Source organism: Exserohilum turcica, assembly GCF_000359705.1.
Source record: "Exserohilum turcica Et28A unplaced genomic scaffold SETTUscaffold_4, whole genome shotgun sequence".
NCBI classification, from domain to species: Eukaryota; Fungi; Ascomycota; class Dothideomycetes; order Pleosporales; family Pleosporaceae; genus Exserohilum; species Exserohilum turcicum.
This window is the reverse complement of record NW_007360247.1, coordinates 376,063-396,822: the sequence shown is the minus strand read 5'-3', so window position 1 is coordinate 396,822 and position 20,760 is coordinate 376,063. Positions and strand designations below refer to the sequence as shown.

Here is a 20,760-nt window from a genome sequence, read left to right as displayed (position 1 = left end):
TTGGTGACGTGTCAGTAGCAGACAAGCTCAGCTTGACAAAGGAAAAACATGCGGCTGGGCCAATGGCCGCGGGCAAGGGTTGACCGCAACGCATTAGGCCGCAGAAGTTCGGTGTAAAACTGATACAGCAGAGTCTCGCTGGCGCACAAAGCATCGAGGCTGTGCCCAATGCAAGCGGGCGCACGTTGGCAACACGGGCTGCTACTGGTAAACAAGGAACCAGTCGCCGCCCGAGATGACGCCGGCGCGCTTCACGTCAGCCCTCCAGTTTCACTTGGCCAGCCAGCGTTGTTTCCTTTTATCCCCTCGACCGGTTCAACAGCAGCTGGCCAGTCTGCACATCACTGCATGCCAATCCACACGCCCCGACCCGCCAACCTAAACAAACGGCTGCGGCAGCCCTGAGCACCGCTTCCAACTCCTTGGCCCATCCCATCGCCACACGACATGGCTCACAGCTCACGACCCTCGCGAGACTATCCCAGCGGCCACCGCTCCTCGCGAGACCGAGCATACAGCTCCGAGAAGCCCTCGCGCAGTGCCCCGCGCCATTCATCAGACCGTCGATCGCGGAGCAGGCGCCGCGAGTCTCTGCCGCAGTACAACCACAATGGCCACAAGGTCACAAAGGGCATCCATCCCGAGGGTGAAAGTGGCAGGTCCGGCTTCAACCTGATCAAGTTTCTCGTCATCACTGGCAGGAGTAGTAGCACGCCGTCCATGCTCGTCAACATGCTGTGGCCCATTGTTCCCATTGCCATTGCCCTGGTGAGCATTATCCGTGCACACAAGCAGAAGATCGCCCTACTGACTCCCCTGGCAGCATTTTGTGAAGCCCGAGTGGCATCTGGCCATCTTCATCACCAACTACATTGCCATGTTGCCGGCAGCCAACATGCTGGGCTTTGCTGGCCAGGAGTTTTCGCGCAAAATGCCCAACAAGTCTTTTGCCGTTGTGCTCGAGACAACCTTTGGCTCCATTGTTGAAATCATTCTGTTCATGGTTCTGCTCAAGACGTCCAAAGGCGCCTCCAACGTTCAGGTCATCAAGGCTGCCATCTTGGGTTCCATTCTGGCCAACTTGCTACTCTGCTTGGGCTCATGGTGAGCGACTACTCCAGCAGTAAATTGTTTCAACAGCTAACATTGAACTAGCTTCATCGCAGGCGGAATCAAACATGACCAGCAAGAGTTCCACGAGGCCATTTCGGAAAACGGCTCTGGTTTGATGATTGTCGCTGCCAGTACGTGAATCCTCGCCTGCTCACACGTCACAATGCTAACATGCTGTAGTGGCCCTTGTCCTGCCCGCCGTCTTCTACTCTTTCCTTCTGCAAAACCCCGACTACGACAGCAATGTCGACATCACAAAGAACACTCGCCTCATCTCTCGCGGAGTAGCCATCATTTCCATGGCCGCCTATCTCATCTACATTCTGTACCAGACCGTCTCGCACGACGGTCTGTTCCATGAAATCTACGAGGAAGACGACCGTAACGACAAGGACCGCCACAAGGAGTTGAAGAAGCCCAAACTCACCATGATCGAAGTCATTGTCGCCCTTGTCATTGCCTTGGCCTGCGTCTCGCTTGTGGCCATCTTCCTCGTCCTTCAAATCCCCTACATTGTAGAGCGTGGAGTCAGCGACGCCTTTGTTGGTCTCATTCTCATTCCCCTGGTCGAAAAGATTGCCGAGCATCTCCTCGCCATCGATGAAGCCTACGACAACCAGATCAACATGGCACTTGCCCATGTCCTCGGTGCCTCTATTCAGACCGCCCTGTTCAACGCCCCGCTCGTGGTCCTGGTTGGCTGGGGAATTGGTGTTCACATGGACTACAACTTTGCCATCTTTGACGCCGTTGCTCTGGTCCTTGCAGTCTTGGCCGTGGGCTCCTTCCTCCGTGACAAGAAGTCCAACTATCTCGAGGGTTCGCTGTGTGTCATGACCTACGTCATCATTGCCATTTGCGCATTCTATTTCCCCAACCCTGCAGGTCATGGTAATTCTGCCGGCCATGCTGCAGAGGGTAGTTCTGCGGGTGCTGCTGAAGGCGGCCACTAGCCATTCACTCTCTAGTGACACTTTCAGGCAATGTATTTGATTCCATCTGAATGCTTCAAAGCCGCAAGGCTGAAGAGCGGGGTTTTGTTCATTGGATTATTTTCCTTTGTCAGCCATAAGCGAGCGTCTGCAATACACTTTCCTTGACCGTTCATTTCCCTTCAGACTTCATCTAGCACGCCGAACATACTACATATTTTCATATAATACTGGCATTTTGATCATCTTCTGAAACAAGACTGTGACTCTGACATTGCTAAGCTGGGTGCCAGGGAGGCTGCACATTTGGTGCATCGGAACAAGATGCCCACACTATGCCTCATCCGGACTAACCAGCCCACCGAGCGCACAGGCCATCACACACACAGGCGAAATATCCACGCTCAGCAACTCTTCTTCAGCGACAACCTCACTAACCCGACAGCCACCGCCCCTTCCCACGACAACCTCTCCCCCAGCTCACACAACAAGTCGCCAAAATGGGTCGCGTCCGAACCAAGACCGTCAAGAAGTCCGCCAAGGTCATCATTGAGCGCTACTACCCCAAGCTCTCTCTGGACTTTGAGACCAACAAGAGGATCTGCGATGAGATTGCCATCATTGCGTCCAAGAGGCTGAGGAACAAGATTGCCGGATACACCACTCACTTGTACGTGTGCATGCGCTGCCGTAGGATGAATGGGTGGTAGAGAAATTGGCCGCCTCAACGCATGTGTGGTATTGCGCAGAGAAATCAATTGCGCATACCTCATTGCTATGAAGAGCCAGGCCGCTCCGTCACCTCCCACGGCATCGTCCCAACCATGTATTTACCTAGCCCTGAGGCTAACAACTTGCAGGATGAAGCGTATCCAGCGTGGTCCTGTCCGTGGTATCTCGTTCAAGCTCCAGGAAGAGGAGCGTGAGCGAAAGGACCAATACGTCCCCGAGATCTCTGCCCTCGACTTTACTCAGAACAGCGAGTCTGGCTCGCTCGACGTCGACCAGGAGACCAAGGACCTGCTCAAGAGCATGGGCGTACGTTATTCTCTGCCACTCGCAAACACGGACAGTACTAAGACTTGAATAGTTCGACAGCATCCCCACCAACGTCATCGCCGTCTCCCAGCAACAAGTTGTCGAGCGCCCTCGTCGCTTCAACGACCGCCCCGGCCGCTCGTAAACAATGCGAACGTGCGATCCGACCGTCGTCCTTCTTCCTCCCTTCTCGGTTTACTGAAAATATGGTGTCTGGGAAAGGATTTCTTCTGCCACAACTATGGCATGGGCTTATGGCTATATACGGCGGCATGATGATCAGGAGTCAATGAAACAAAAAGGTTCTCTCCCCACTAGGTGTCGCTGAATCTGAGTGTTGAAAGACACGAAGACGATGCTTGATTGCCATTTCCCCTCCCCTTATCCTTTTGCTTGACGTGATGCTGGTGTGATGCTGTGACAGGGTATTTCAGGCACGTCAAGTCGTGCTAGAGGTAAGAAATTCTCTATTTCATTGACCAAATCTCCTTCAACTATCTGCTTCCCTATTCTCAATCCGGCGACATTGCTTCTCAGCGTCTTGTGCATGCAATGCTCGGAACAGGGTTGTATTGGCCTGGGTCAAGGCCATGATCCAGTATAGCCCTTGGGTCGAACATGCACCTCAGTCCCTGTACCGCTGCTTCGGTCCTCAGCCTTGATGGCTCTTCCGCTGTCAACGCGAGTGTGTTCACCTCCAATCTCAGTACCCTGTCCACAGATATCTAATACCGCCTGATGTAAGCTGCTTGGCCTGTTTAATTGTTCGGTATTCAACGCTGTTGGACCTGTCGAATCGGTAGCGGCTATTGACATTACTTCCGTGGCCGTGTCTTTGGTAGCTGTTCTAGCAGGCTCTTCCACAGTCGTGAGAGAACTCAAAGTAAGTTTGTTGGGTGTATCTGGCGCATCGCAAGCAGAGGAATCACTCTTATGGAAGCCCCGCGAATGGAGACTTGTGGGTTTCCGTATCTTCTTGACAATGGTTGGTCCCGGTCCATTCTCCAGACTTGGGTATCGGCCATGCGTGTCTTGCGCGCGCTTTCTATGACCACCGGTCAATCGGGACCTCGGCATACGAGAATTCGAAGCAATGGGCGAAGAAGCCGGGGTGGTCTTGGTAGTAGGGATGCCCCGGCGGTGACGTCGGTTAATCCAGAGGACAGCCCCGAAGATGGAGGTTATGATAGCAACAGCGACAACCACGATACCTGCAATAGCGGAAATTGAGAGGGACATGGTGGTTTTCTATTCAAGAACTGGGGCTATCTGGGTGCATCAAGGGAGTTGAGGACGATAAGTGAGGAAAGGCCGTGGATGGGTTAGACAGACCTAATTCTAGCAGCAAGGGGAGCACTTGGAAAAGTGCGCAACGAAGCATCTGGAATACACAAACGCTTATTTACTCTGTTTCTAGGTGTGTGGATGAGATTGGTGTAACGTTGATGGTTGTAGCCGTCGGCTGGATGCATGTCACACCAATAATTGTGTCATAGGAGATGGGTGGGCATGACTGATTTTGTCGACAAAAAGCCATGATTCCGGATAGCATAATGCTGGCGGAACGTAGTAATACTGTATCAAGTACTGTGTCTGTTGTATTGTACCTTGGGGACTCTTTCACTGCATTTTTCTACGTTCGACACAGGCAACTCGGGGTTTCATCAATCGTCATCAGCTTAGTACTACTCCATGTCCTCTCAGACTGGACAGTCAGTAGCCTGGTTCACTGTAGAAATTACGGTCTTTTTTCATTGTTATTCTGTTTGATACCGCTTGGTTTCGGCCATCAGCTAAGTATCTCATATAACAGACAATTACCCGTAAGATTATGCACTGTATTTGCTACAGGACAGCAGCGCAGTAGAAGGTTATGATGATGGTGGGCCGCATACATTTATCGACGATGAAACCCGAGCATATTTCAATTTACGATGGTTGGCTAGTTTAGTTTCTGATGTCTAACACAGCGATCCAGATATGGTGGCGGTGACAATTTGACGAGCTGGTCCCGGTTTCACCCCAAGAGCAACTGGTATGCTCGCAAAATGCATTCCCCCAATTCCAGCAATATCGCCGTCATATTCTGTCCGTCGACATAAGCCGCAGGATTGCTACAATGCAGACGGCTATCGGTCAAAGGCACTGCCGTGATACAGCATGTGAAACGTTGTAGTCAATCTGGGGCAGCGGGTGATGATGAGTGTCGGGTAGAGTGAAATAGCAGTGGCGCAGGCACATGAAGCCTGGTCATGCCTTCACCTGGTGGGTGGCACAGCCTGGCACCCAAATCCCCAGCAGATGCTCGTATTGATTGTTGCGCCGCGCGCGCTGGATGACGTTTGTCCCAGGTCGGCTGGGCCACATTTTGGCCGGGGTCACGATGTCACGTGCAGCTTCAATGCTCCGCCAAGGAGACCCCTAGCGACGCTAGCTACGCGAGCGTGAATGTTTTTGCCTACCACTCTTGTTTCAACAACCCCAACCACCCCACGGCACTCAACTTGAAGCGCGAACCCCCACCCTGCGCCTTCATCGATACCCATCTATAGTTGTCATCCGCGTGACCTCTACCGACTTGCAAGTGCTCCAGTTGCCTCATTCGGTATATCAGGTTACCTGCCGCGCTTGGATCATCATGTCACCTGCCCCAATCACCCAGACCGCTGTTGCCTCACCATCGCCGCCACAACAGCAGCATCACCACACCCCAACCCGTAAGCCAATGCGACTCTGGCTAGACCCACCGTCATCTAATACAACTCGCAGCCGCCTCTATGCCCGCCTCTAAACACTTTGATGACATATTCCACGCCAAGTTCATGAACATTATCCAGGAATGGAAAAATGACCCTTCGCGTGGCCAGCTCACGCAAAAAGACCGAAAGACGTTTATCGAGACGGCCTTTGTCGAGACTGATGAGCTCTACTTTGGTCAGCGCATCATGTCTGAAATTGACATCAAGCTCCGCGCTCTGACCAAGGTCTTTTACAAGGTACTTGCTGAAGAACCCTGGTCTGAAGACTGGATTCGCGCCCCGGATGTTGAGCGCAAGCTTTCCAAATTTGAGATGCACGAGGACTCGGTGGCACTTGCGAAGAAGTACGGTTTTACCACCCCACGTGAGGCTGTCAAGGCGGCGCGCGAGGCTGGTATCAAAAACGCAGAGATTTACAAAGAGGCCCAAAAAGACGGCAAGTCGCTCAAGGACATCAAGCTCGACCGCGGCCCGTTTGACGATATCGAGATTGTCTACATTGCCGGCACCGTCTCGTCATCGGCTACCAGCAAGATTGATCGCAACAGCATCTACCCTGTCTCGGTATCCTCAGTGGCCAATGTCCTCCAAAACCACATTTGTAGGGATATGGTGCGGCCCTACTCAATGGCCGAGCGCTTTGTCAACTGCACCGACACAAGGGATCTTGACGAAATGCGGCGCTTTGCTTGCAATGTGTGCGACTTTTGCCCCCACCTCCTTGACAATGACAACGTCAGCCTCCTGGTGGTACTTTTGATTCTATCAAGATCTGACTGCTGCCGTCGTTTTGAGGCCAATGGTATCCGTATTGAGGGCTCTACTATCAGCCATCGTAAGGCCGAGTGCATGAAGAACAAAATGGGGTGGAGGTCGAGTGAGGACAAGAAGCCGTACGACAACTTTGCCCAGGAGTTCCAGACACGTGTGAAGAATGCTTGTTTTCCGGCTCCTCGAGCACAGCGCGTGGGCGGTCGAAAACCAGCCCGGACATCGTCTACCCCTGCGAATCCTCCAATCTACGTTCAGCCGCCCATGGGCTATATGGCTCCTCCCCAGATCCGCAACGACAATCTGAACACTGGCATCAACATTCCTGCTCCGCCCCCGCACAATACCTTTCCACCACCCCACGCGATCAAGAACCAGCCACCTTATCCATCGGCTCGTGGCACGGCAACAGAGCCTATGGATCTTTCTTAGTTTGATTGACAGCCTTGTACAGACGTCATTCTTTTCTTCTGGTCGTCTTACTGCATACTACGGCGTCTTTTGGCACTACTTGGCTCCCATTATCCAGAACTCAAACGGTGTTTGGTGGATGCATGGAGTTTGGTCATTACACGGTGGTTGCATGCTGCAATCGACCTTTTTGTTTTTTTATTCTTTCTTTTTCCAACCCATGTTGCTGTAAATAGTCAATTCATGCCACTCATGGCTATGCAATGTAAACACGTCATGCATATATCTCTGAGATACGATGGAAGCGGCGCTGAAGCGCGCGGGCTAGTCTGCGTTGTGTGTAATAGCAAAGTTTGTACATGTCCTAAACGCGGGAGTCGCGCCAAGGAACGCAACATTGTATGACGATGTCGTTGATACAGGCTTCCAAGCAATAAAATGCTTTTTCGCGTACCATCCCACCTTACTTGGGTCTCAGGCCAAATTAGACTGCCAAGCCAAGTGTTGATTCAGGTCGGCGCAGTGTGATAAGCTGTTGATGGAACCCTCCCACTCCCCCAAACATTCTGCAGCCATGGAGTTGACGGGCTATGAGCTCTTTGCCCTCTTTCTTTGTTCGGCCATTTGCGGGTTGCTTTTTTCCGTAAGTACGAGCCAATTCGTCTGCCTGTATTCCCGCCATTGTTTGCACGCTGACAGTCTTAGTCGGAACACGTCAGTGACCGCGAAATCACGCTCCTCATCGCCGTCTTGGTCGCAGTCGTGACCTTGCTTCTCACAAAGTTCTCGACAAGCCGAGCGCTCACCAAGTTCCTGACGGAAGATGTCGCCGACGTGCACGACAAGCAACTCACGGACCTGGCCGAAGCCCACGGTCGCCGCATCACGGCGCTGAAGCGCGAGCACGACCGCGAGCAGCTGCGCCTCACGAATAGGATCAAGGACGCCGATTTGAAGTTTGATTGCCTGTGGGGCGAGCACGAGTACATGTCTACGCTGTACCAGGAGAAAATGCGCAACAACCACGAGCACGAAGATCGCATCCAGTACCTGGAGAAGAAGCTCCAGGAATTCGGCCAATCCACACACACGGCCCGCGCCCCGTTTTCGGCGCCGCCCACCCAGATCAGCTTTCTCAGTCCGCCTCGACGACATCGGTTCAAGGACGGGTTTGGCTCGTCGGTGTTGAAAACGCCGCTGTCCAGTGTTATCGAGGTTGACGACGAATAGGCGGTTAGATGTATATGGCGAGATTGGGTACATGGGATGGTACAAAGCCTGGTTTAAGAACGCAGGTGCTGTCCTCTTTTGTACGTGTGCATCAATATGGCTGGGCTGGGCTGTGCCAGTGTCTACAGCGGAGTGGCTGCATGTAGCCGATATCCCATTCCTCCGCATAACAACTGCAAACCAACAGCGACCAACCCTGAATCTGTCATGCAAAGATCAAAAACTTACCCAGAATGCAAAACGTCATCGTGGCTTGCACAATAAATTCCAAGTACTTACAGCAACAGACCACCCGTTACATAATTTCTTACCTAGGCAGTTGCTGCTGCTTGAACCGTCGTGTAGACTCGGTCTCGGGAGATTCCGTATTACCCCTATTCCTCTAGTATATCAACTGTGATCTGTTTCGCAACGCTAGTAGGGGTACTTGGGGATATCCTATGCGCCTCAATAGTGCTTACTGTCTTTATCTGCAACTTGCCCGAGTGTGTGCAGTGTGCGTCGTGTTTGCAGCGTCACCGTCTAACCAGAGCCACTCACGCGCTTATTCTTCAACGCATTGCGACTCTGTCTTGCATATGCGCTGTCGCAAAATATCAAGTACCTACTAGTGACTGCTTAGCTTTGCGGTTAGTACTTGGAGAGCCAGGTATCAGGCCGAACAGGGGTGCTGGTCCTCCACTCCAGCCCAAGCGCGCACGAGCCGACGGAGGGGTAGGCCAGTTGCAATTTTTCCAAGCCTACGCGGATCAGGAGTTGGGCTGTTGTGCTGTACGTACGTACGTAGCAGAAAATCTTGATGCGTTGTTGCTGTTTTGCGGGGTTGGAAGCTTCCAGTGGGTTCTTTCCCATAGAGCTACTTCAGATCCGAGCGCGCATACGGTACTCTCAAAGTTCAAATCCACAAGTCAATTAAGCTTCAGAGAAATTCCAACCTGATATTGGCAGAACGGGATATTCTAGTACATACGACCATAGGTACCAGAATTCTGTGTCTCTCGTTCGCTCGGCAATACATAAGCTGGTAACCGGCAGATTAGTAGTCAGGTGGGTGACCACTGGCGAATCCCTGCTGTTGTATGTTTTTTGATTTTTTTGGTGTTGTGCATGTGTAGATGTTGCTTGGTAGGATGCGTTACTGATGCTTTAGAAGGCGTGCCTGCTCTGATTAAGTGGAGTGGGTGCGCCGCAGTGTGCTTGCCGTGGCAGTTTATCGAGAGTACTCGCAACCAAGGTGATGGACAAGTTAATTGCCACCGTCATGCTACTGCATAGAAGGTCGATAGTTGTTGTTAGATTTCTCGAGAGATGCACTTTTTGGCGTGTTAATTATGCTAGAAGCATTGATGAGGCTATGGTTTGAGCTCGGCCTTTAACGCCAAGCCAAGGTTCTTTTTTTTCATGCGGCATGTTAGGAGCAACAAAGCGCATATGCACTAGGTGTGATGGTTTGGTTAGGCTAGTGGTAGTGTTTATCCCTAGAGTGGGTTAGGTGGATGAGTGCAGGATTTGACAGACGTCATGTAGCTGCAGTGGAGATATGAGGTCAGATACAAGTATAGCAGCAATGCATGCAGTAGCGACAGACTGCGTACAGACCATACAAGCGCATACGCCCATTGGTTGAATGGAGCAGCATGTACGGACTTGGATCATTCGTAACGTGTGCAGCTTAGGCGGATTGCATTTAGCCCTGGCTTAGAAGACGGAGACACAGACTTAGCCTTGTCATTGTATGCAGGCTCAACGAGTGGGAGTGGGCGAATGCTTTTTCGGCCGTCACAGTGGGCGCACTTGCCAGGCGCGTGGCCAAGGTCGTATAAGAGCCGTGTGCCTTGGCCGTCTCTGCCTTTTCTTGGGCGAAGACATTCATTTACTTTTACTTGAAATAGCCCTAGTCCTGTAGCAAACACGACCTCGTCACCGTGGACACCATACAGCACAATTGACGCCGAGTTCCAAAGCCCAAGTCATAGCCACACGTCCACGTTAAACGATTCTGCTGGAATGAGTAGCTGCTTGCTCATCTCCCGCCCATCAAGTCGCTTGCAGACTATGCGTCGGCAGCCGATCTGCGCCAGTCGACCAATGAGCAGGTTGGGCAAATGATTGCAGCGCACGACGCCATTGACGCCGTCACGTGGGTATGAGAAGGTCTAATTGGGATATCCAAGCCCAAAGCTAGCATGACACTTTGTATTGTGCAAAGCATTCAGACAAGCTGGGTGCAGACGTGACCAAAGGGTTCATAATAGGAGGTACATGGGCAGGCGGCAATTTAGCAGCAGTGAGCGAAGAAACACTGGTGTGTAAGCGTACAGAAGCTAACATGGCCTAGACAACTATCAGCCGGAGCCAAAGCCGCCGCTGATGAGCCCTTTGATTTGGCAGAGACACCAGGGGCAGCCTACGACATATATGCAGGCAACGGGGTAGGCATGGCTGCTTGGACGTTGGGAGGCGAAACTAGATGGGCTGACTGTGGCCAGGGGGGGCCGAGTGCATGTTGGACGGGGGGCTCGCTTAGGCGGCGGTTGGGTTGCAGGGCTCTTGGTTAGGCGACCTGTCAGCGTTCCGTCATGCTTAGCGGCCGCTTGCTTCTTTCCACCACCAGACATTCCATAAGAGACGGGCTGCCAGACGCACCACAAGGCCGCCGGTCGCGCAACGCGGCCAACCAGTGCCATGATGCAGAAGCCGCCGCCGCCGTCAAGCCCCGTGGCCAGGGCCAGCACAAACTCGCCACGCGCCGAGCGAGCGACAACAAAAAGCGACGCGAAGCTCCTTTCACTGCCGGCCAAACGCCACTCGCTGCATGCGCCCTCGTCGACGACCAACACGCCGCCGCAGTCGCCCGGCCTCAGCCCCGCCCCGCCCCGCCGCGCGCCCTCTACGCCCAACTTCAGACCCGCCAACACGGCCATCCCCCGCAGCCCCAGCGTGGCCAGCCTGCGCTCGTCAACCCCAGGCCTGGCGAGGAAGTCGTCGACGGCGTCCCTTCGCGGCGACCCCCCTCGCCCAGGCACGTCCGTGTCGCGCCGCGCCTCGTTCAACCCCAACATGCAGGCCCCCACGCCCAAGAGCCCGCTGGTCCCCTCGCCCCACGACGAGAAGCCGCCGCTGCGTGCGTGCGACGTCGCCGCCGAGTACCTCAAAAAGGACCTGGCCCGCCATGAGAGCGCCGCCGCCGCCCCCCGTGCCGGCACGGTTGTGCTCATCCACGACCAATGCTACGGCCACCGCTTCTCGCGGCCCAAGACGGCCAAGAGCACCCTCAGCCTCATCATGGAGCGTCCCGAGCGCATCCTCGCCAGCGTCCTGGGCATATCCGCTGCCTACGTCTGCCTGGGAGAGCGACACGCCGACGGCAGCCACCCCCCGCACCCGCACCACGCGCCCCCTGACCGCATCCCCTTCCACATCCGCAAGACGTCGCGCGCCGTCGACATCACCTCGCCAGTCGTCACAAACGTACACGGCACCAAGTGGATGGCCGAGCTCAAGTCGTTGTGCGACAATGCCGAGAGCAAGCTGGCCTCGTCGGGCAAGGAACTGGCCAGGGACGCGCCTGCAGTGCCCGGACAGGCGTCCAAGAAGGAACTGCACGCTGGCGACCTCTACCTCTGCCCCGAATCACTCAATGCCTTTCAGGGTGCGCTCGGGGGTGTCTTGGACGCCGTCGACGCCGTCTTCCACGGAACCAGCACGGGCGAGGGGCCTTCACGAGCCTTTGTCTGCATCCGTCCGCCCGGCCACCATTGCTCTGCCGACTTCCCTTCTGGCTTCTGCTGGCTGAACAACGTCCACGTTGGCATTGAGCACGCCATCATGACGCACAACCTTACCCACGCTGCCATCATCGACTTTGATCTGCACCACGGAGACGGCTCACAAGCTATTGCTTGGGCGCGGAACAAAAGGGTCCAGAACATGTCCAAGAACACACCCAACTCGAAGAAGACATCCATTGGCTACTTTAGCTTGCACGACATCAACTCGTATCCCTGTGAAGATGGCGACGACGACAAAGTCCAGGCGGCTAGCCTGTGCATCGACAATGCGCACGGCCAGTCCATCTGGAATGTGCATTTGCAGCCGTGGAAGACGACGGAGCAATTCTGGGCCATATACGAAGAGAAATACATGGTCCTGCTGCAGAAGACGCGGCAATATCTCAGACACCATACCAACCGTCTCCGCACTTCGCCCAACCACCCCACGCCCAAGGCAGCCATCTTTCTGTCTGCCGGCTTCGATGCAAGCGAGTGGGAGACGGCGGGCATGCAGCGTCACTCTGTCAACGTGCCCACCGAGTTTTATGCCCGATTCACCCGTGATGTTGTCCGCTTGGCCGAGGAAGAGGGCACGTCTGTCCAAGGCCGCGTCATTTCCGTCTTAGAAGGTGGCTATAGCGACCGAGCTCTCACGAGCGGAGTCATGAGCCATCTCAGCGGTCTTGTAGATGGGCAGGTTTGGAGTGATGCAAAGTCGCCGGCAGGCCTTGAATCCTCCATGCGTCAACGACTCAGTGCGCTGAGCGTCGAGGATCAAGATGTTCTGGTGCAGTCCGTCGAGACCGAAACGACGCCTCTCAGCTATGATCCCTTTTGGTGGCACTCAACGCACTTATCAGAATTGGAGAATCTTGTCAATCCTCCACCTGCACACGCCCCAAGGAAGCCGCCGTCTGGACCTAGCGCTCACTTCTCATCGCCAACACAGTCTTATGTGGCCAAGGTTGTTGATCCCAGCAAGATCAACCGCGGCCTTACTGCCAAGTACGCGTCTAGCCCATCAAGAGCACCTACACCTCCTCCGCCAGAGGTTGACTGGGCTACTGCCGCTCATGCTCTGAGTGATCTATTGATTCCTGCGGATCGACAGACGCGTAGTTTGAAGCCAGAAGATTTGATGGAGGTCAAAGCAAAGAAAGAGAAGCCAGCCCCGCCAGCATTGACTTCGGTGCATGTGGACAGGTCCGGACGACAATTGCGTGGGCGCAAAGCTGCACCTTCATATGTCGATCCCAGCTCTGAGGAGGAAAAGTCGCTTGGCAAGGAGTCTCGGGCGAACAGACGGCAAACCATTGCCGACTTTGGTCCAGCCAGCTCAGACGCTCCACCCGTTCCATCGACCTCACGTCGCATGAGTATCGCTTCAAGTGTGTCTTCAATAGGCGATGGCAGAAGTTTAAGTCGTGAGTCCAGGGCAGCAGGCAGAAGGAATGGCGGGGCCTCAGAAGCACCCGTCAATGGAGCTGGCATGAAAAAAGCACGTGGCCAGACTGCTGCAGCTGCAGCTCGGGCACCTCAGCGTCCTGCTGCGCCGCGGGCTCCGTCGAACAACTTGAGCAAGACGGGGGCACCCAAAGGCAAGGAGAATGAGGATGTAGATGCGCTCACATCTGGCCTGAAACGCATTACATTAAAGCTGCCTTCGAAAGAGGAGCATGATGCTCGTGAAGGAGAGGCCGCAGAGGCGCCAAAGAAGACGGCAGCTCGAAAAGCACCAGCCGCGCGTGGTCCTGCTTCCAAACCGGCAGCAAAGGCATCTGCTACTGCTAAAAAGGGCGCTGGACGAGGGGCCAAATCCTCCAAGCCAACCTCACCGCAGGAATCCAAGGCATCTTCTCCCGTGCCCGAGGCTCCACACATGCAGGCTGCTGCTACGGCGCCTCTTCAGCAACCGCAACCGATGCTGGGTGAGTCCATGTCGGGACTTCCAGCAAGCGCCATGGGACAGGCGACCGAAGGAGCATTGCTAGACGGGGGTGGTGGGGTGGACCGACGCACTTCGAGTGGTGGTGGCATCATGCAGCCACCAACTGAGCTGCACGACATGGTCATGACGCCCGAGCAACTTCGACAGCAGCTGCCAATGCCATTGTTTGTGACGGTTACGGAGCCGTTGACGAATGTTTCGCCGCCTCCTCGGGCGGATACGCCGCCACCGCCGCCACCGTCGAGCATGCCTCAGTTTGTCAACTACACGGCGGAAAGCTTTGGCACAGGACCAACGTTTGCCATTTCAGCAAACGGGTGTGACGCGCAAGCATCGGCGACGCTGCAGTGGGTGGCGAATACACATGCCGAGACTACGCAGATGGGTGGGATTCCGCCCATGTCGCCGCCAAGTAAGCGAGGAGATCTTCCAATGTTCACGGCGCATGGCACGATACCGTTTGCAGGGGAGTCTGCTACTGGCACTGAGGTCAAACGGGAAGAGTAGAGCAAGGCCAGGTGGAGTGGATTGGGGGTGGGGTGTTTTACTTTGGTTGTTTGTGGCATTTCTTCTGGCATAGAGCGATTGTAATGTGGAGAGGTTATTATGTAGGTGGGTGGGCCTGTCAGCATCTTGTGAGGGGGAGAGCGGATGGGCGTTTGGTGGCAAATAAGAGGGCGTTTTGGAGGTGTGCAAGACGTGGCTATGGGGCTTTGAAGGCTTAGCATGGAGGTTGCAAAGACGATGGTGGATTGCTTGTGCGCACGTAGGAGTAGAAGATACCCAAGTGTGGCCATGGCGCGGTTTAGCTGCGCACATGGTGCCATTTTCTCCTGTAGCAATAGCCGGCTTTTTGTTATTTGTTCTTGATGGCTCCAATACTCTTGTGCCTCTCTAATTACGAGGGATAACCGCGGTACACGCTCGCATGGGCACAGCAAAAGGAGCCAAACACGACGCCACACATGGTTGGGCCCCCTTGGCCTTCCCCGCCCTCGGCCCAGCACCCCAAACACGCTGCCTAAGCGCCCGCCCAACCCATGTATTCTGGTGGCGATGCCCTCCTCTCTCTCCTCCTCTCTCGCAGTATCGCTATGTATGTGCACACATGGGAAACTCGGGCAGCAGCTCAGGGTAATGGGCCTGCATCCAACCGCAGCCAGGGTTGGCAACGAGAGCCAATGATGCAGGCAAAAAGGCCATGATGCGGGGAACAAGCGTGGTTGGGGGGTGGGACGCGGCACACACATACAACCACCCCCATGGCCTCTAGCGTACGTGTGTGACGTACGTTTGGGCGGTGCGTGAGCATGTGCATGTATGTGCATGAGGGTGCGACAGTGCAAAAGCTCTCCCATGTGTCTTCTTTTCCCTTGGCTATGGCTTGCCTTGATGACGTTTGGTTGGCTGCCGCTTTTTCTGGGCCCCCGACTCAGGCAAGCGAGCATAGCCTGAGGGTGTTTGGGACGTCGCTTCCTTCTTTTCTTCTTCTTGTTTATTACGAGCACGCTACCTTTTCTTTCTCTTCCTCTCTCTCTCTCTCTCTCCATCTCCATCTCCATCTCTTCCTCTCCATCGTTGTACACTGTGCTCTCCAATACACGTGTCCTCTTCTTGCTCTGCTGCCAGCCGCCTCAGGACACTCCAAAGGACAAGCCCTAGTCGTGCCAAGTACGTACGTCACTGACAGACAGCTCCCGCCCACCATGGCCTCGTCCCAACCCCCCAGCAACGGCTCTAGCCGCAGCAGCATGAATCCCTTTGCCAAGCGAGACGAGCATTCCTCGCAGGCCATTCTTCTCTACAAAATCACCACGTCCCTCAGCTACGTGCTTCTCGTCGTCACTACCTTCTACTACACGTTCCACGCCCCCAAAGGCCACGGCAACCACCGCTTCTGGCACAACAATCCCCCCACGCCATTTGCCCAGAGCAGCCTCTTCACCTCGATATACTGGCTCATCCTCTTCACCGCCCAGCTGCTCTACGCCTACGCCCTGTATACCAGCGATGCCGTGTACGTGACGTCGGCGGCCAACATTGGCTCTCATTTCATCGCAAACAATCTGCTCTTGTTCGGCTTTGTCAACTTGTTTGTGCGCAGCCACTTTTGGCTTGCAGAGGTGCTGCTCGTCATCAACTTTTTCAACCTCTCGTTTGCCTACTTTCGCCATAGCACTAGCCCCAGGACCATTCATATTGGCACCGTCAGCGGCCCGCTTGCCTGGAACTTTGTCGCCCTCTACTGGGTCGGCGCCGTCGCCGTGCATACCAACCATGAGGCTGCGCGCATCCTCGCCAATATCTTCATCTGGGGCTGGCTGGCATATGGCATGTTTTTCCTGGTGGCGTACAAGGATTACACCATGGGCTTTGCCTTGTCGCTTTTGTCGTTTTGTAAGTCTTGCTCACACCCGCAACAAGTCATTTCCAGAGTCTTGAAACCGAGAAAACTCTCCCACATTACTAACAATGTGATTCTAGCAACCGGAGTAGGTCAGTTCCTTACGCGTCCTCACATCCTGCAATTGCAGTGGATCTTTGCCTTTTCCATTGGCGGTCTCTTGTTTGTGCTCAGTCTGGCCGTGGCCATGCCAGGCTTGCTGGGTCGCGATCCTTTCCCACGCGGCCAGATTGTCAGTGAAGAGAGGGAGAGGGCGCCATTGCTGGCTGATGATTGAGCGGCCTTGAAAAAGTCACTTGGTGGCTGCCATGTATACATGGCCTTCGACAGTCCTTTACCTTCAGACAGACATGTATCAGAGATGGTGGTTTGGACTGCACAGAGCTAGCTGTGTCGGCTGACAAACGAACAAAAGGGGCAACCAAGCATACTCTGAACATGACATTTTTTTTTTACAAATAATCACATGTCAGCTCTAGCGTCTGTACATGATTACAACATCTACAAATCTCCATGGCAAAAGTCTTCAGAGCAACAAGTCTTGATTTCCATCCGTCATTCCTGGACTCACCACCATGTGCTGCGGCTCATTCTGGTTAACCACCCACCCGCCTCCCGTCCCTCCAACTGGATCTGCCGAGATGGGGCTTCCACCAAACGTGCTCTGTCTCCCCACACTGGCAAAATACATGTCCACGTCGCTCACAGCACTCGCCATGCCATTGCCGTTGCCATTGCCATTCGTCGGGCTCAACATCCCATTGCCGTTGGTGCCACCTTCAAACTTGGCCCGCTCCGCCGCCGACCGATCCCGCGCTTGCTGCGCCGCCTTGACCGTCGGAAGCTCGTCCTTGCGCAGCGCCGGCGAGTCCTGCAGTTTCCTAGGCCGAGCGCTGCGAAACACTTGGTTGACAGGCTTCAGGTACACAGTCGCCAGCGTCCCCACATTCAGACACATTTCCTCGAGCGTCCCCGGGTCCAGCTTCTCCGACTCTTCGGCCGTAATCGGAGGCTTCTCGCCCATGACCACCTTCTTGGCTTCTTCGGGTGCCGACGAAAGAAGCCGCCAGTACATGTACCCTCGGTCGCGCAGGTCGGGATTGTCCGTTTCTTCCGTCGCCCACTTGAGCACCTTTGGCACAATGGCCGATCCGCGAGTCGGTCTTTGGATGAACAGCTTGACTGTGGCCGTGAGGAGCGCCAGCTGCACCTCGTGTGTTTCTTCCTGGAATGTGTCTAAAAAGTCCTCCAGGAGCACATCCGAATCCTCGATTCGGTCTGCATATTCACCAATGACCCAGATCATGGCTGCTTTTGCCTCTGGCTCGTCAAGCGAGTCGAGGTTTTCGCATAGCGTCGAGATGATGGATTCGTATTGGTTGGGGTATTTGCGGAAAATGTTGCGTATAACTACCGTCGCCTCTTGCACAATGTACGATACTTTGGTACTGACGAGCGAGAGAAGGGTGCTGATGCACAGCTGTGCCGCTGGTGCAATCTTGATGGCCAGCTTGCCGATTGCGCGCACCGATTTGCGAACAAAGTCAACGTCAATCTCAGTCGCATATCTAGTCATTGTTAGCCGATTCAACAAAGGCAACTTTCAGTCACCAAGACTCACTCTGCAAGCTCAGTCAGCACCTCCTTGATGTTGCGCTCAGTGGCAAGCATAAAAATGAGTTCAAGCTTGGTAACCTTGACGTAGATTGGGTCGTTGTATTTACAGAAGAAGACGCGGATATCATTTCGCAGAACCTCGGGTCGCCGTTGCAGGATAAGGAGCGCATTACGAAGGGCCAAGTACTGAATCTCTGGGCCCTTTGAGAGCAGAGTGACGAGGGGCGGGGAAAGCTTGTTGCATAAAGAAGTAATGACCTTTTGGTCGGATATATAGTTCATTAGGTAAAGGATAACGCGAATGCAGGTAAGAACAACCGCCGAGTTGGAATGCGAAAGACGCGGCGATATGCGCTCGGCAAGGAATGCGGCTTCGCTCGTGTCCTGGGGGACATAGTTCATCATGGCCTCGAGAATGTATGTTTGGCCCCACTCTGAGCAGTCTGGCAAGATGGAGACAATCTTGGAGGCGCTCGCATAGTCGATGGTGAGTTTGATATTCTCGCTTCGTTCCCAAATGTCCATGAGACTGGCGAGGGCGCTGGATACAACAGTGGGGTTCTCGTCTCTCAGCATGCCGTTCAGCCTGTCGATGAGGTCCGACTGCTCGACCAAGTGCCGGTCATGATCGTAGAGCTTTGCGACGCAAAAGGCGGCCGTCTTGCGGACATACGGGTCGGCGTCTTTGAGCAGGTTCTTGAGGTGGGGAACGGTGGCTTCGACAAACTCGCGGACGTGGACGTAGGACATGGTGCGCAGTGCAAGGGCGCGTACGAGGGGGTTGTTGTCGTTCATGTCTTCCTGGATAATGGGCAGTGCTTTGAGGGCAATGTCAGGTTTTATCCTGGCATAGTTGACCAAGTACAAAAAGCACCTGGGCCGTCAGCATGGCGAGGGCGTTGCAGGCGGATGGCTACGCACATCTTCTTGATTTCCAGACTGGGTATGTGCATGCATCCAACAATGTCCGGGAACAGGGCGACCATGTCGTTGTTGCTCATGGTCATGTTTGCGACAATCTTCTTGAGGGCCGTCTTCTTGGCCGAGAAGTTCTTGTCCTTCTTGCCGCCGCTGTTGAGCTCGAGGCGGAGTTCGGCGACCTTGCCCTGTGGAGAGCGCATGGCATGTAAGCGAGAGTGATCGAGGGCGTACGGGAGAAACATGATCATGGCCATGGACAGTCATGATACGGGCGGGGGGGCCGCGAGACGGATAGCAGGAACACATGGACGTACCCTCGCGAAGAGCTTCGCATCTTGGCCGCCCTGGCTCATGGCGGGCTAGCTAATGGCGGTGCTGGCCGTCGGTGGCACAATCAAGATAATGTCTCCGTCGCCAGCTGGCGCCTGCCCCCGTGCCGGGCAAACGAGGGAGCGGTGCGGGGTTGCGTGTGGCTGATTCGCTCGTCTATCGGCCCTGGATGGCGGCGCGCATGTCGGAGGGGGATGAGGACAGGATTCTTGCGCGGGACAAGAGAAAGGAGAGGGAGAGGGTGAATGGCACCCGGCGACGCGGCCAGTGGGAACTTTTGGCGTTGTCGGGGGCGGGCGGTCAGTACGGACGAGGGGACGTGCATCCGCCAAGCCCCGCCGCAGTGGAGCTCTGCCTAGCATTAGCATGTCGTTCCTCTTTCTCCACTGGCGGCGCGTTCCGCAGACACGACACTGACCTCCACCACCACCACCGCCGCCGCCACCGCCACAGCTCAGACTTAGCAACAAAGCAGAGAAGGAGAATAAACAGGCCGCCAGTCCAATACTCCCGCAGACAATGGCCGCCGTTCCGCCCCCGCCCCCGCAATGGGTCCTCGACCTCAACTCGACGCCCGCATCCAGGCCCAAGAATGCCTCGCTCGCAGACCCCCCCGGCTACACGGCCTCGCTCACCAAGAAGGAGCGCTCCCAGGCCTCCAAGAACCAGCGCGTGCCCCCGACGGCCGAGGAAATGGACACGCTCAAGATGAAGAAGGCGTGGGAAGTCGCCATTGCCCCCGCCAAGCAGCTGCCTATGAACGCCTTCGGTACGCCATTGTGCACCCCCAGACACGCCGTCGCCCGACGCGGCTAACCAGCGCAACAGGAATGTACATGACGGGCAACACGCTCCAGATCTTCTCCGTCTTCATGGTCTTCACCCTCTTCAAGACGCCCGTTTTGGCCGTCCTCGGCCTCCAACGCACCTTTGCTCCCTTCGAAACCCCCGGCACCGCCGGCCGCCTGCTCGGCGTCAAGCTCGTCTACATTGCCTGCAACCTGCTCATGTTGGCACTGGGTATCTGGAAGGTCAATGCAATGGGTCTATTGCCAACAACACGGTCAGATTGGCTGGCATGGGAGAGCGAAAGGGACTGGTCAGAAAGAGCAGTGCCTCAAGAGTGGCTGTAGGAATATACATACGACTGAATGCATGCTGAGAATACACAAATATTCATGCGCCCTTGGAACGCTACGCTCACGCTTTCAAAGATATTCGACCTTGTTGCGCGTCATCTTCCTTTTTCGTCTTTCGACAATACTGCTAAACTACAGCCTAATTACCAACATAAGCACCAACTTCGAGTTTTCTGGAAACCGCTAGGAAAGCACGCTATCTAGGAGAACCGACCACGAGGAATCGACTAACAGCACTTTTAACACCTGCAGCTAAGGCGCTAGCGCGCAGTAGGGAGAAGAAGGAGGCCTTCCTTCGTTATCTCACGCCTGTGAGAATTTTCTCACAGAGCTTGGGCTCTAATGCCAAGACTAGAGGGGCCAAGTAGGAACGC

At 54.9% G+C, this 20,760-nt stretch overlaps 9 protein-coding genes across 9 annotated transcripts; 7 read left to right on the top strand and 2 right to left on the bottom strand.

The window, feature by feature from the left end:
* The first annotated feature begins 325 nt into the window (after positions 1–325).
* Positions 326–2,276, top strand: SETTUDRAFT_164192 (uncharacterized protein). Its single transcript, XM_008030066.1, has 4 exons — positions 326–768; positions 824–1,104; positions 1,156–1,244; positions 1,294–2,276. Exons 1-4 carry the CDS (start codon positions 448–450, stop codon positions 2,064–2,066), a joined length of 1,464 nt encoding a protein of 487 aa, XP_008028257.1. The 5' UTR covers positions 326–447; the 3' UTR covers positions 2,067–2,276.
* Positions 2,277–2,545: 269 nt separating this feature from the next.
* SETTUDRAFT_93771 (uncharacterized protein) lies at positions 2,546–3,228 on the top strand (the record flags this gene model as incomplete). The annotated part of the gene is made up of 3 exons (XM_008030065.1): positions 2,546–2,715; positions 2,906–3,083; positions 3,136–3,228. The coding sequence occupies 3 exons, from the start codon at positions 2,546–2,548 to the stop codon at positions 3,226–3,228; spliced, it is 441 nt and encodes a 146-aa protein (XP_008028256.1).
* A 437-nt stretch (positions 3,229–3,665) lies between these two features.
* SETTUDRAFT_32787 (uncharacterized protein) lies at positions 3,666–4,322 on the bottom strand (the record flags this gene model as incomplete). Its single annotated transcript, XM_008029875.1, has 1 exon — positions 3,666–4,322. The coding sequence occupies one exon, from the start codon at positions 4,320–4,322 to the stop codon at positions 3,666–3,668; it is 657 nt and encodes a 218-aa protein (XP_008028066.1).
* Positions 4,323–5,721: 1,399 nt separating this feature from the next.
* Positions 5,722–7,045, top strand: SETTUDRAFT_93226 (uncharacterized protein; the record flags this gene model as incomplete). The annotated part of the gene is made up of 2 exons (XM_008030064.1): positions 5,722–5,800; positions 5,853–7,045. 2 exons carry the CDS (start codon positions 5,722–5,724, stop codon positions 7,043–7,045), a joined length of 1,272 nt encoding a protein of 423 aa, XP_008028255.1.
* Positions 7,046–7,598: 553 nt separating this feature from the next.
* Positions 7,599–8,254, top strand: SETTUDRAFT_21107 (uncharacterized protein; the record flags this gene model as incomplete). Its single annotated transcript, XM_008029792.1, has 2 exons — positions 7,599–7,667; positions 7,730–8,254. The coding sequence occupies 2 exons, from the start codon at positions 7,599–7,601 to the stop codon at positions 8,252–8,254; spliced, it is 594 nt and encodes a 197-aa protein (XP_008027983.1).
* Positions 8,255–10,963: 2,709 nt separating this feature from the next.
* On the top strand, positions 10,964–14,449 carry SETTUDRAFT_51497 (uncharacterized protein; the record flags this gene model as incomplete). Its single annotated transcript, XM_008029988.1, has 1 exon — positions 10,964–14,449. A coding segment is annotated over one exon (3,486 nt), but the record flags the coding sequence as incomplete, so codon positions are not given.
* Positions 14,450–15,726: 1,277 nt separating this feature from the next.
* Positions 15,727–16,656, top strand: SETTUDRAFT_21105 (uncharacterized protein; the record flags this gene model as incomplete). The annotated part of the gene is made up of 2 exons (XM_008029791.1): positions 15,727–16,372; positions 16,460–16,656. The coding sequence occupies 2 exons, from the start codon at positions 15,727–15,729 to the stop codon at positions 16,654–16,656; spliced, it is 843 nt and encodes a 280-aa protein (XP_008027982.1).
* Positions 16,657–16,905: 249 nt separating this feature from the next.
* SETTUDRAFT_21104 (uncharacterized protein) lies at positions 16,906–19,270 on the bottom strand (the record flags this gene model as incomplete). The annotated part of the gene is made up of 4 exons (XM_008029790.1): positions 16,906–17,947; positions 18,001–18,870; positions 18,918–19,102; positions 19,232–19,270. 4 exons carry the CDS (start codon positions 19,268–19,270, stop codon positions 16,906–16,908), a joined length of 2,136 nt encoding a protein of 711 aa, XP_008027981.1.
* A 387-nt stretch (positions 19,271–19,657) lies between these two features.
* On the top strand, positions 19,658–20,532 carry SETTUDRAFT_164190 (uncharacterized protein). The gene is made up of 2 exons (XM_008030063.1): positions 19,658–20,016; positions 20,076–20,532. Exons 1-2 carry the CDS (start codon positions 19,767–19,769, stop codon positions 20,378–20,380), a joined length of 555 nt encoding a protein of 184 aa, XP_008028254.1. The 5' UTR covers positions 19,658–19,766; the 3' UTR covers positions 20,381–20,532.
* The last annotated feature ends 228 nt before the right edge of the window (positions 20,533–20,760 follow it).

Coding starts and splice junctions, on each gene's coding strand:
- SETTUDRAFT_164192 (XM_008030066.1), top strand. CDS start 448: ATGGCTCACAGCTCACGACCCTCGCGAGACTATCCCAGCGGCCACCGC. Junction 769..823: donor TTCCCATTGCCATTGCCCTG/GTGAGCATTATC, acceptor CTCCCCTGGCAG/CATTTTGTGAAGCCCGAGTG. Junction 1,245..1,293: donor TTTGATGATTGTCGCTGCCA/GTACGTGAATCC, acceptor AACATGCTGTAG/TGGCCCTTGTCCTGCCCGCC.
- SETTUDRAFT_164190 (XM_008030063.1), top strand. CDS start 19,767: ATGGCCGCCGTTCCGCCCCCGCCCCCGCAATGGGTCCTCGACCTCAAC. Junction 20,017..20,075: donor GCTGCCTATGAACGCCTTCG/GTACGCCATTGT, acceptor CCAGCGCAACAG/GAATGTACATGACGGGCAAC.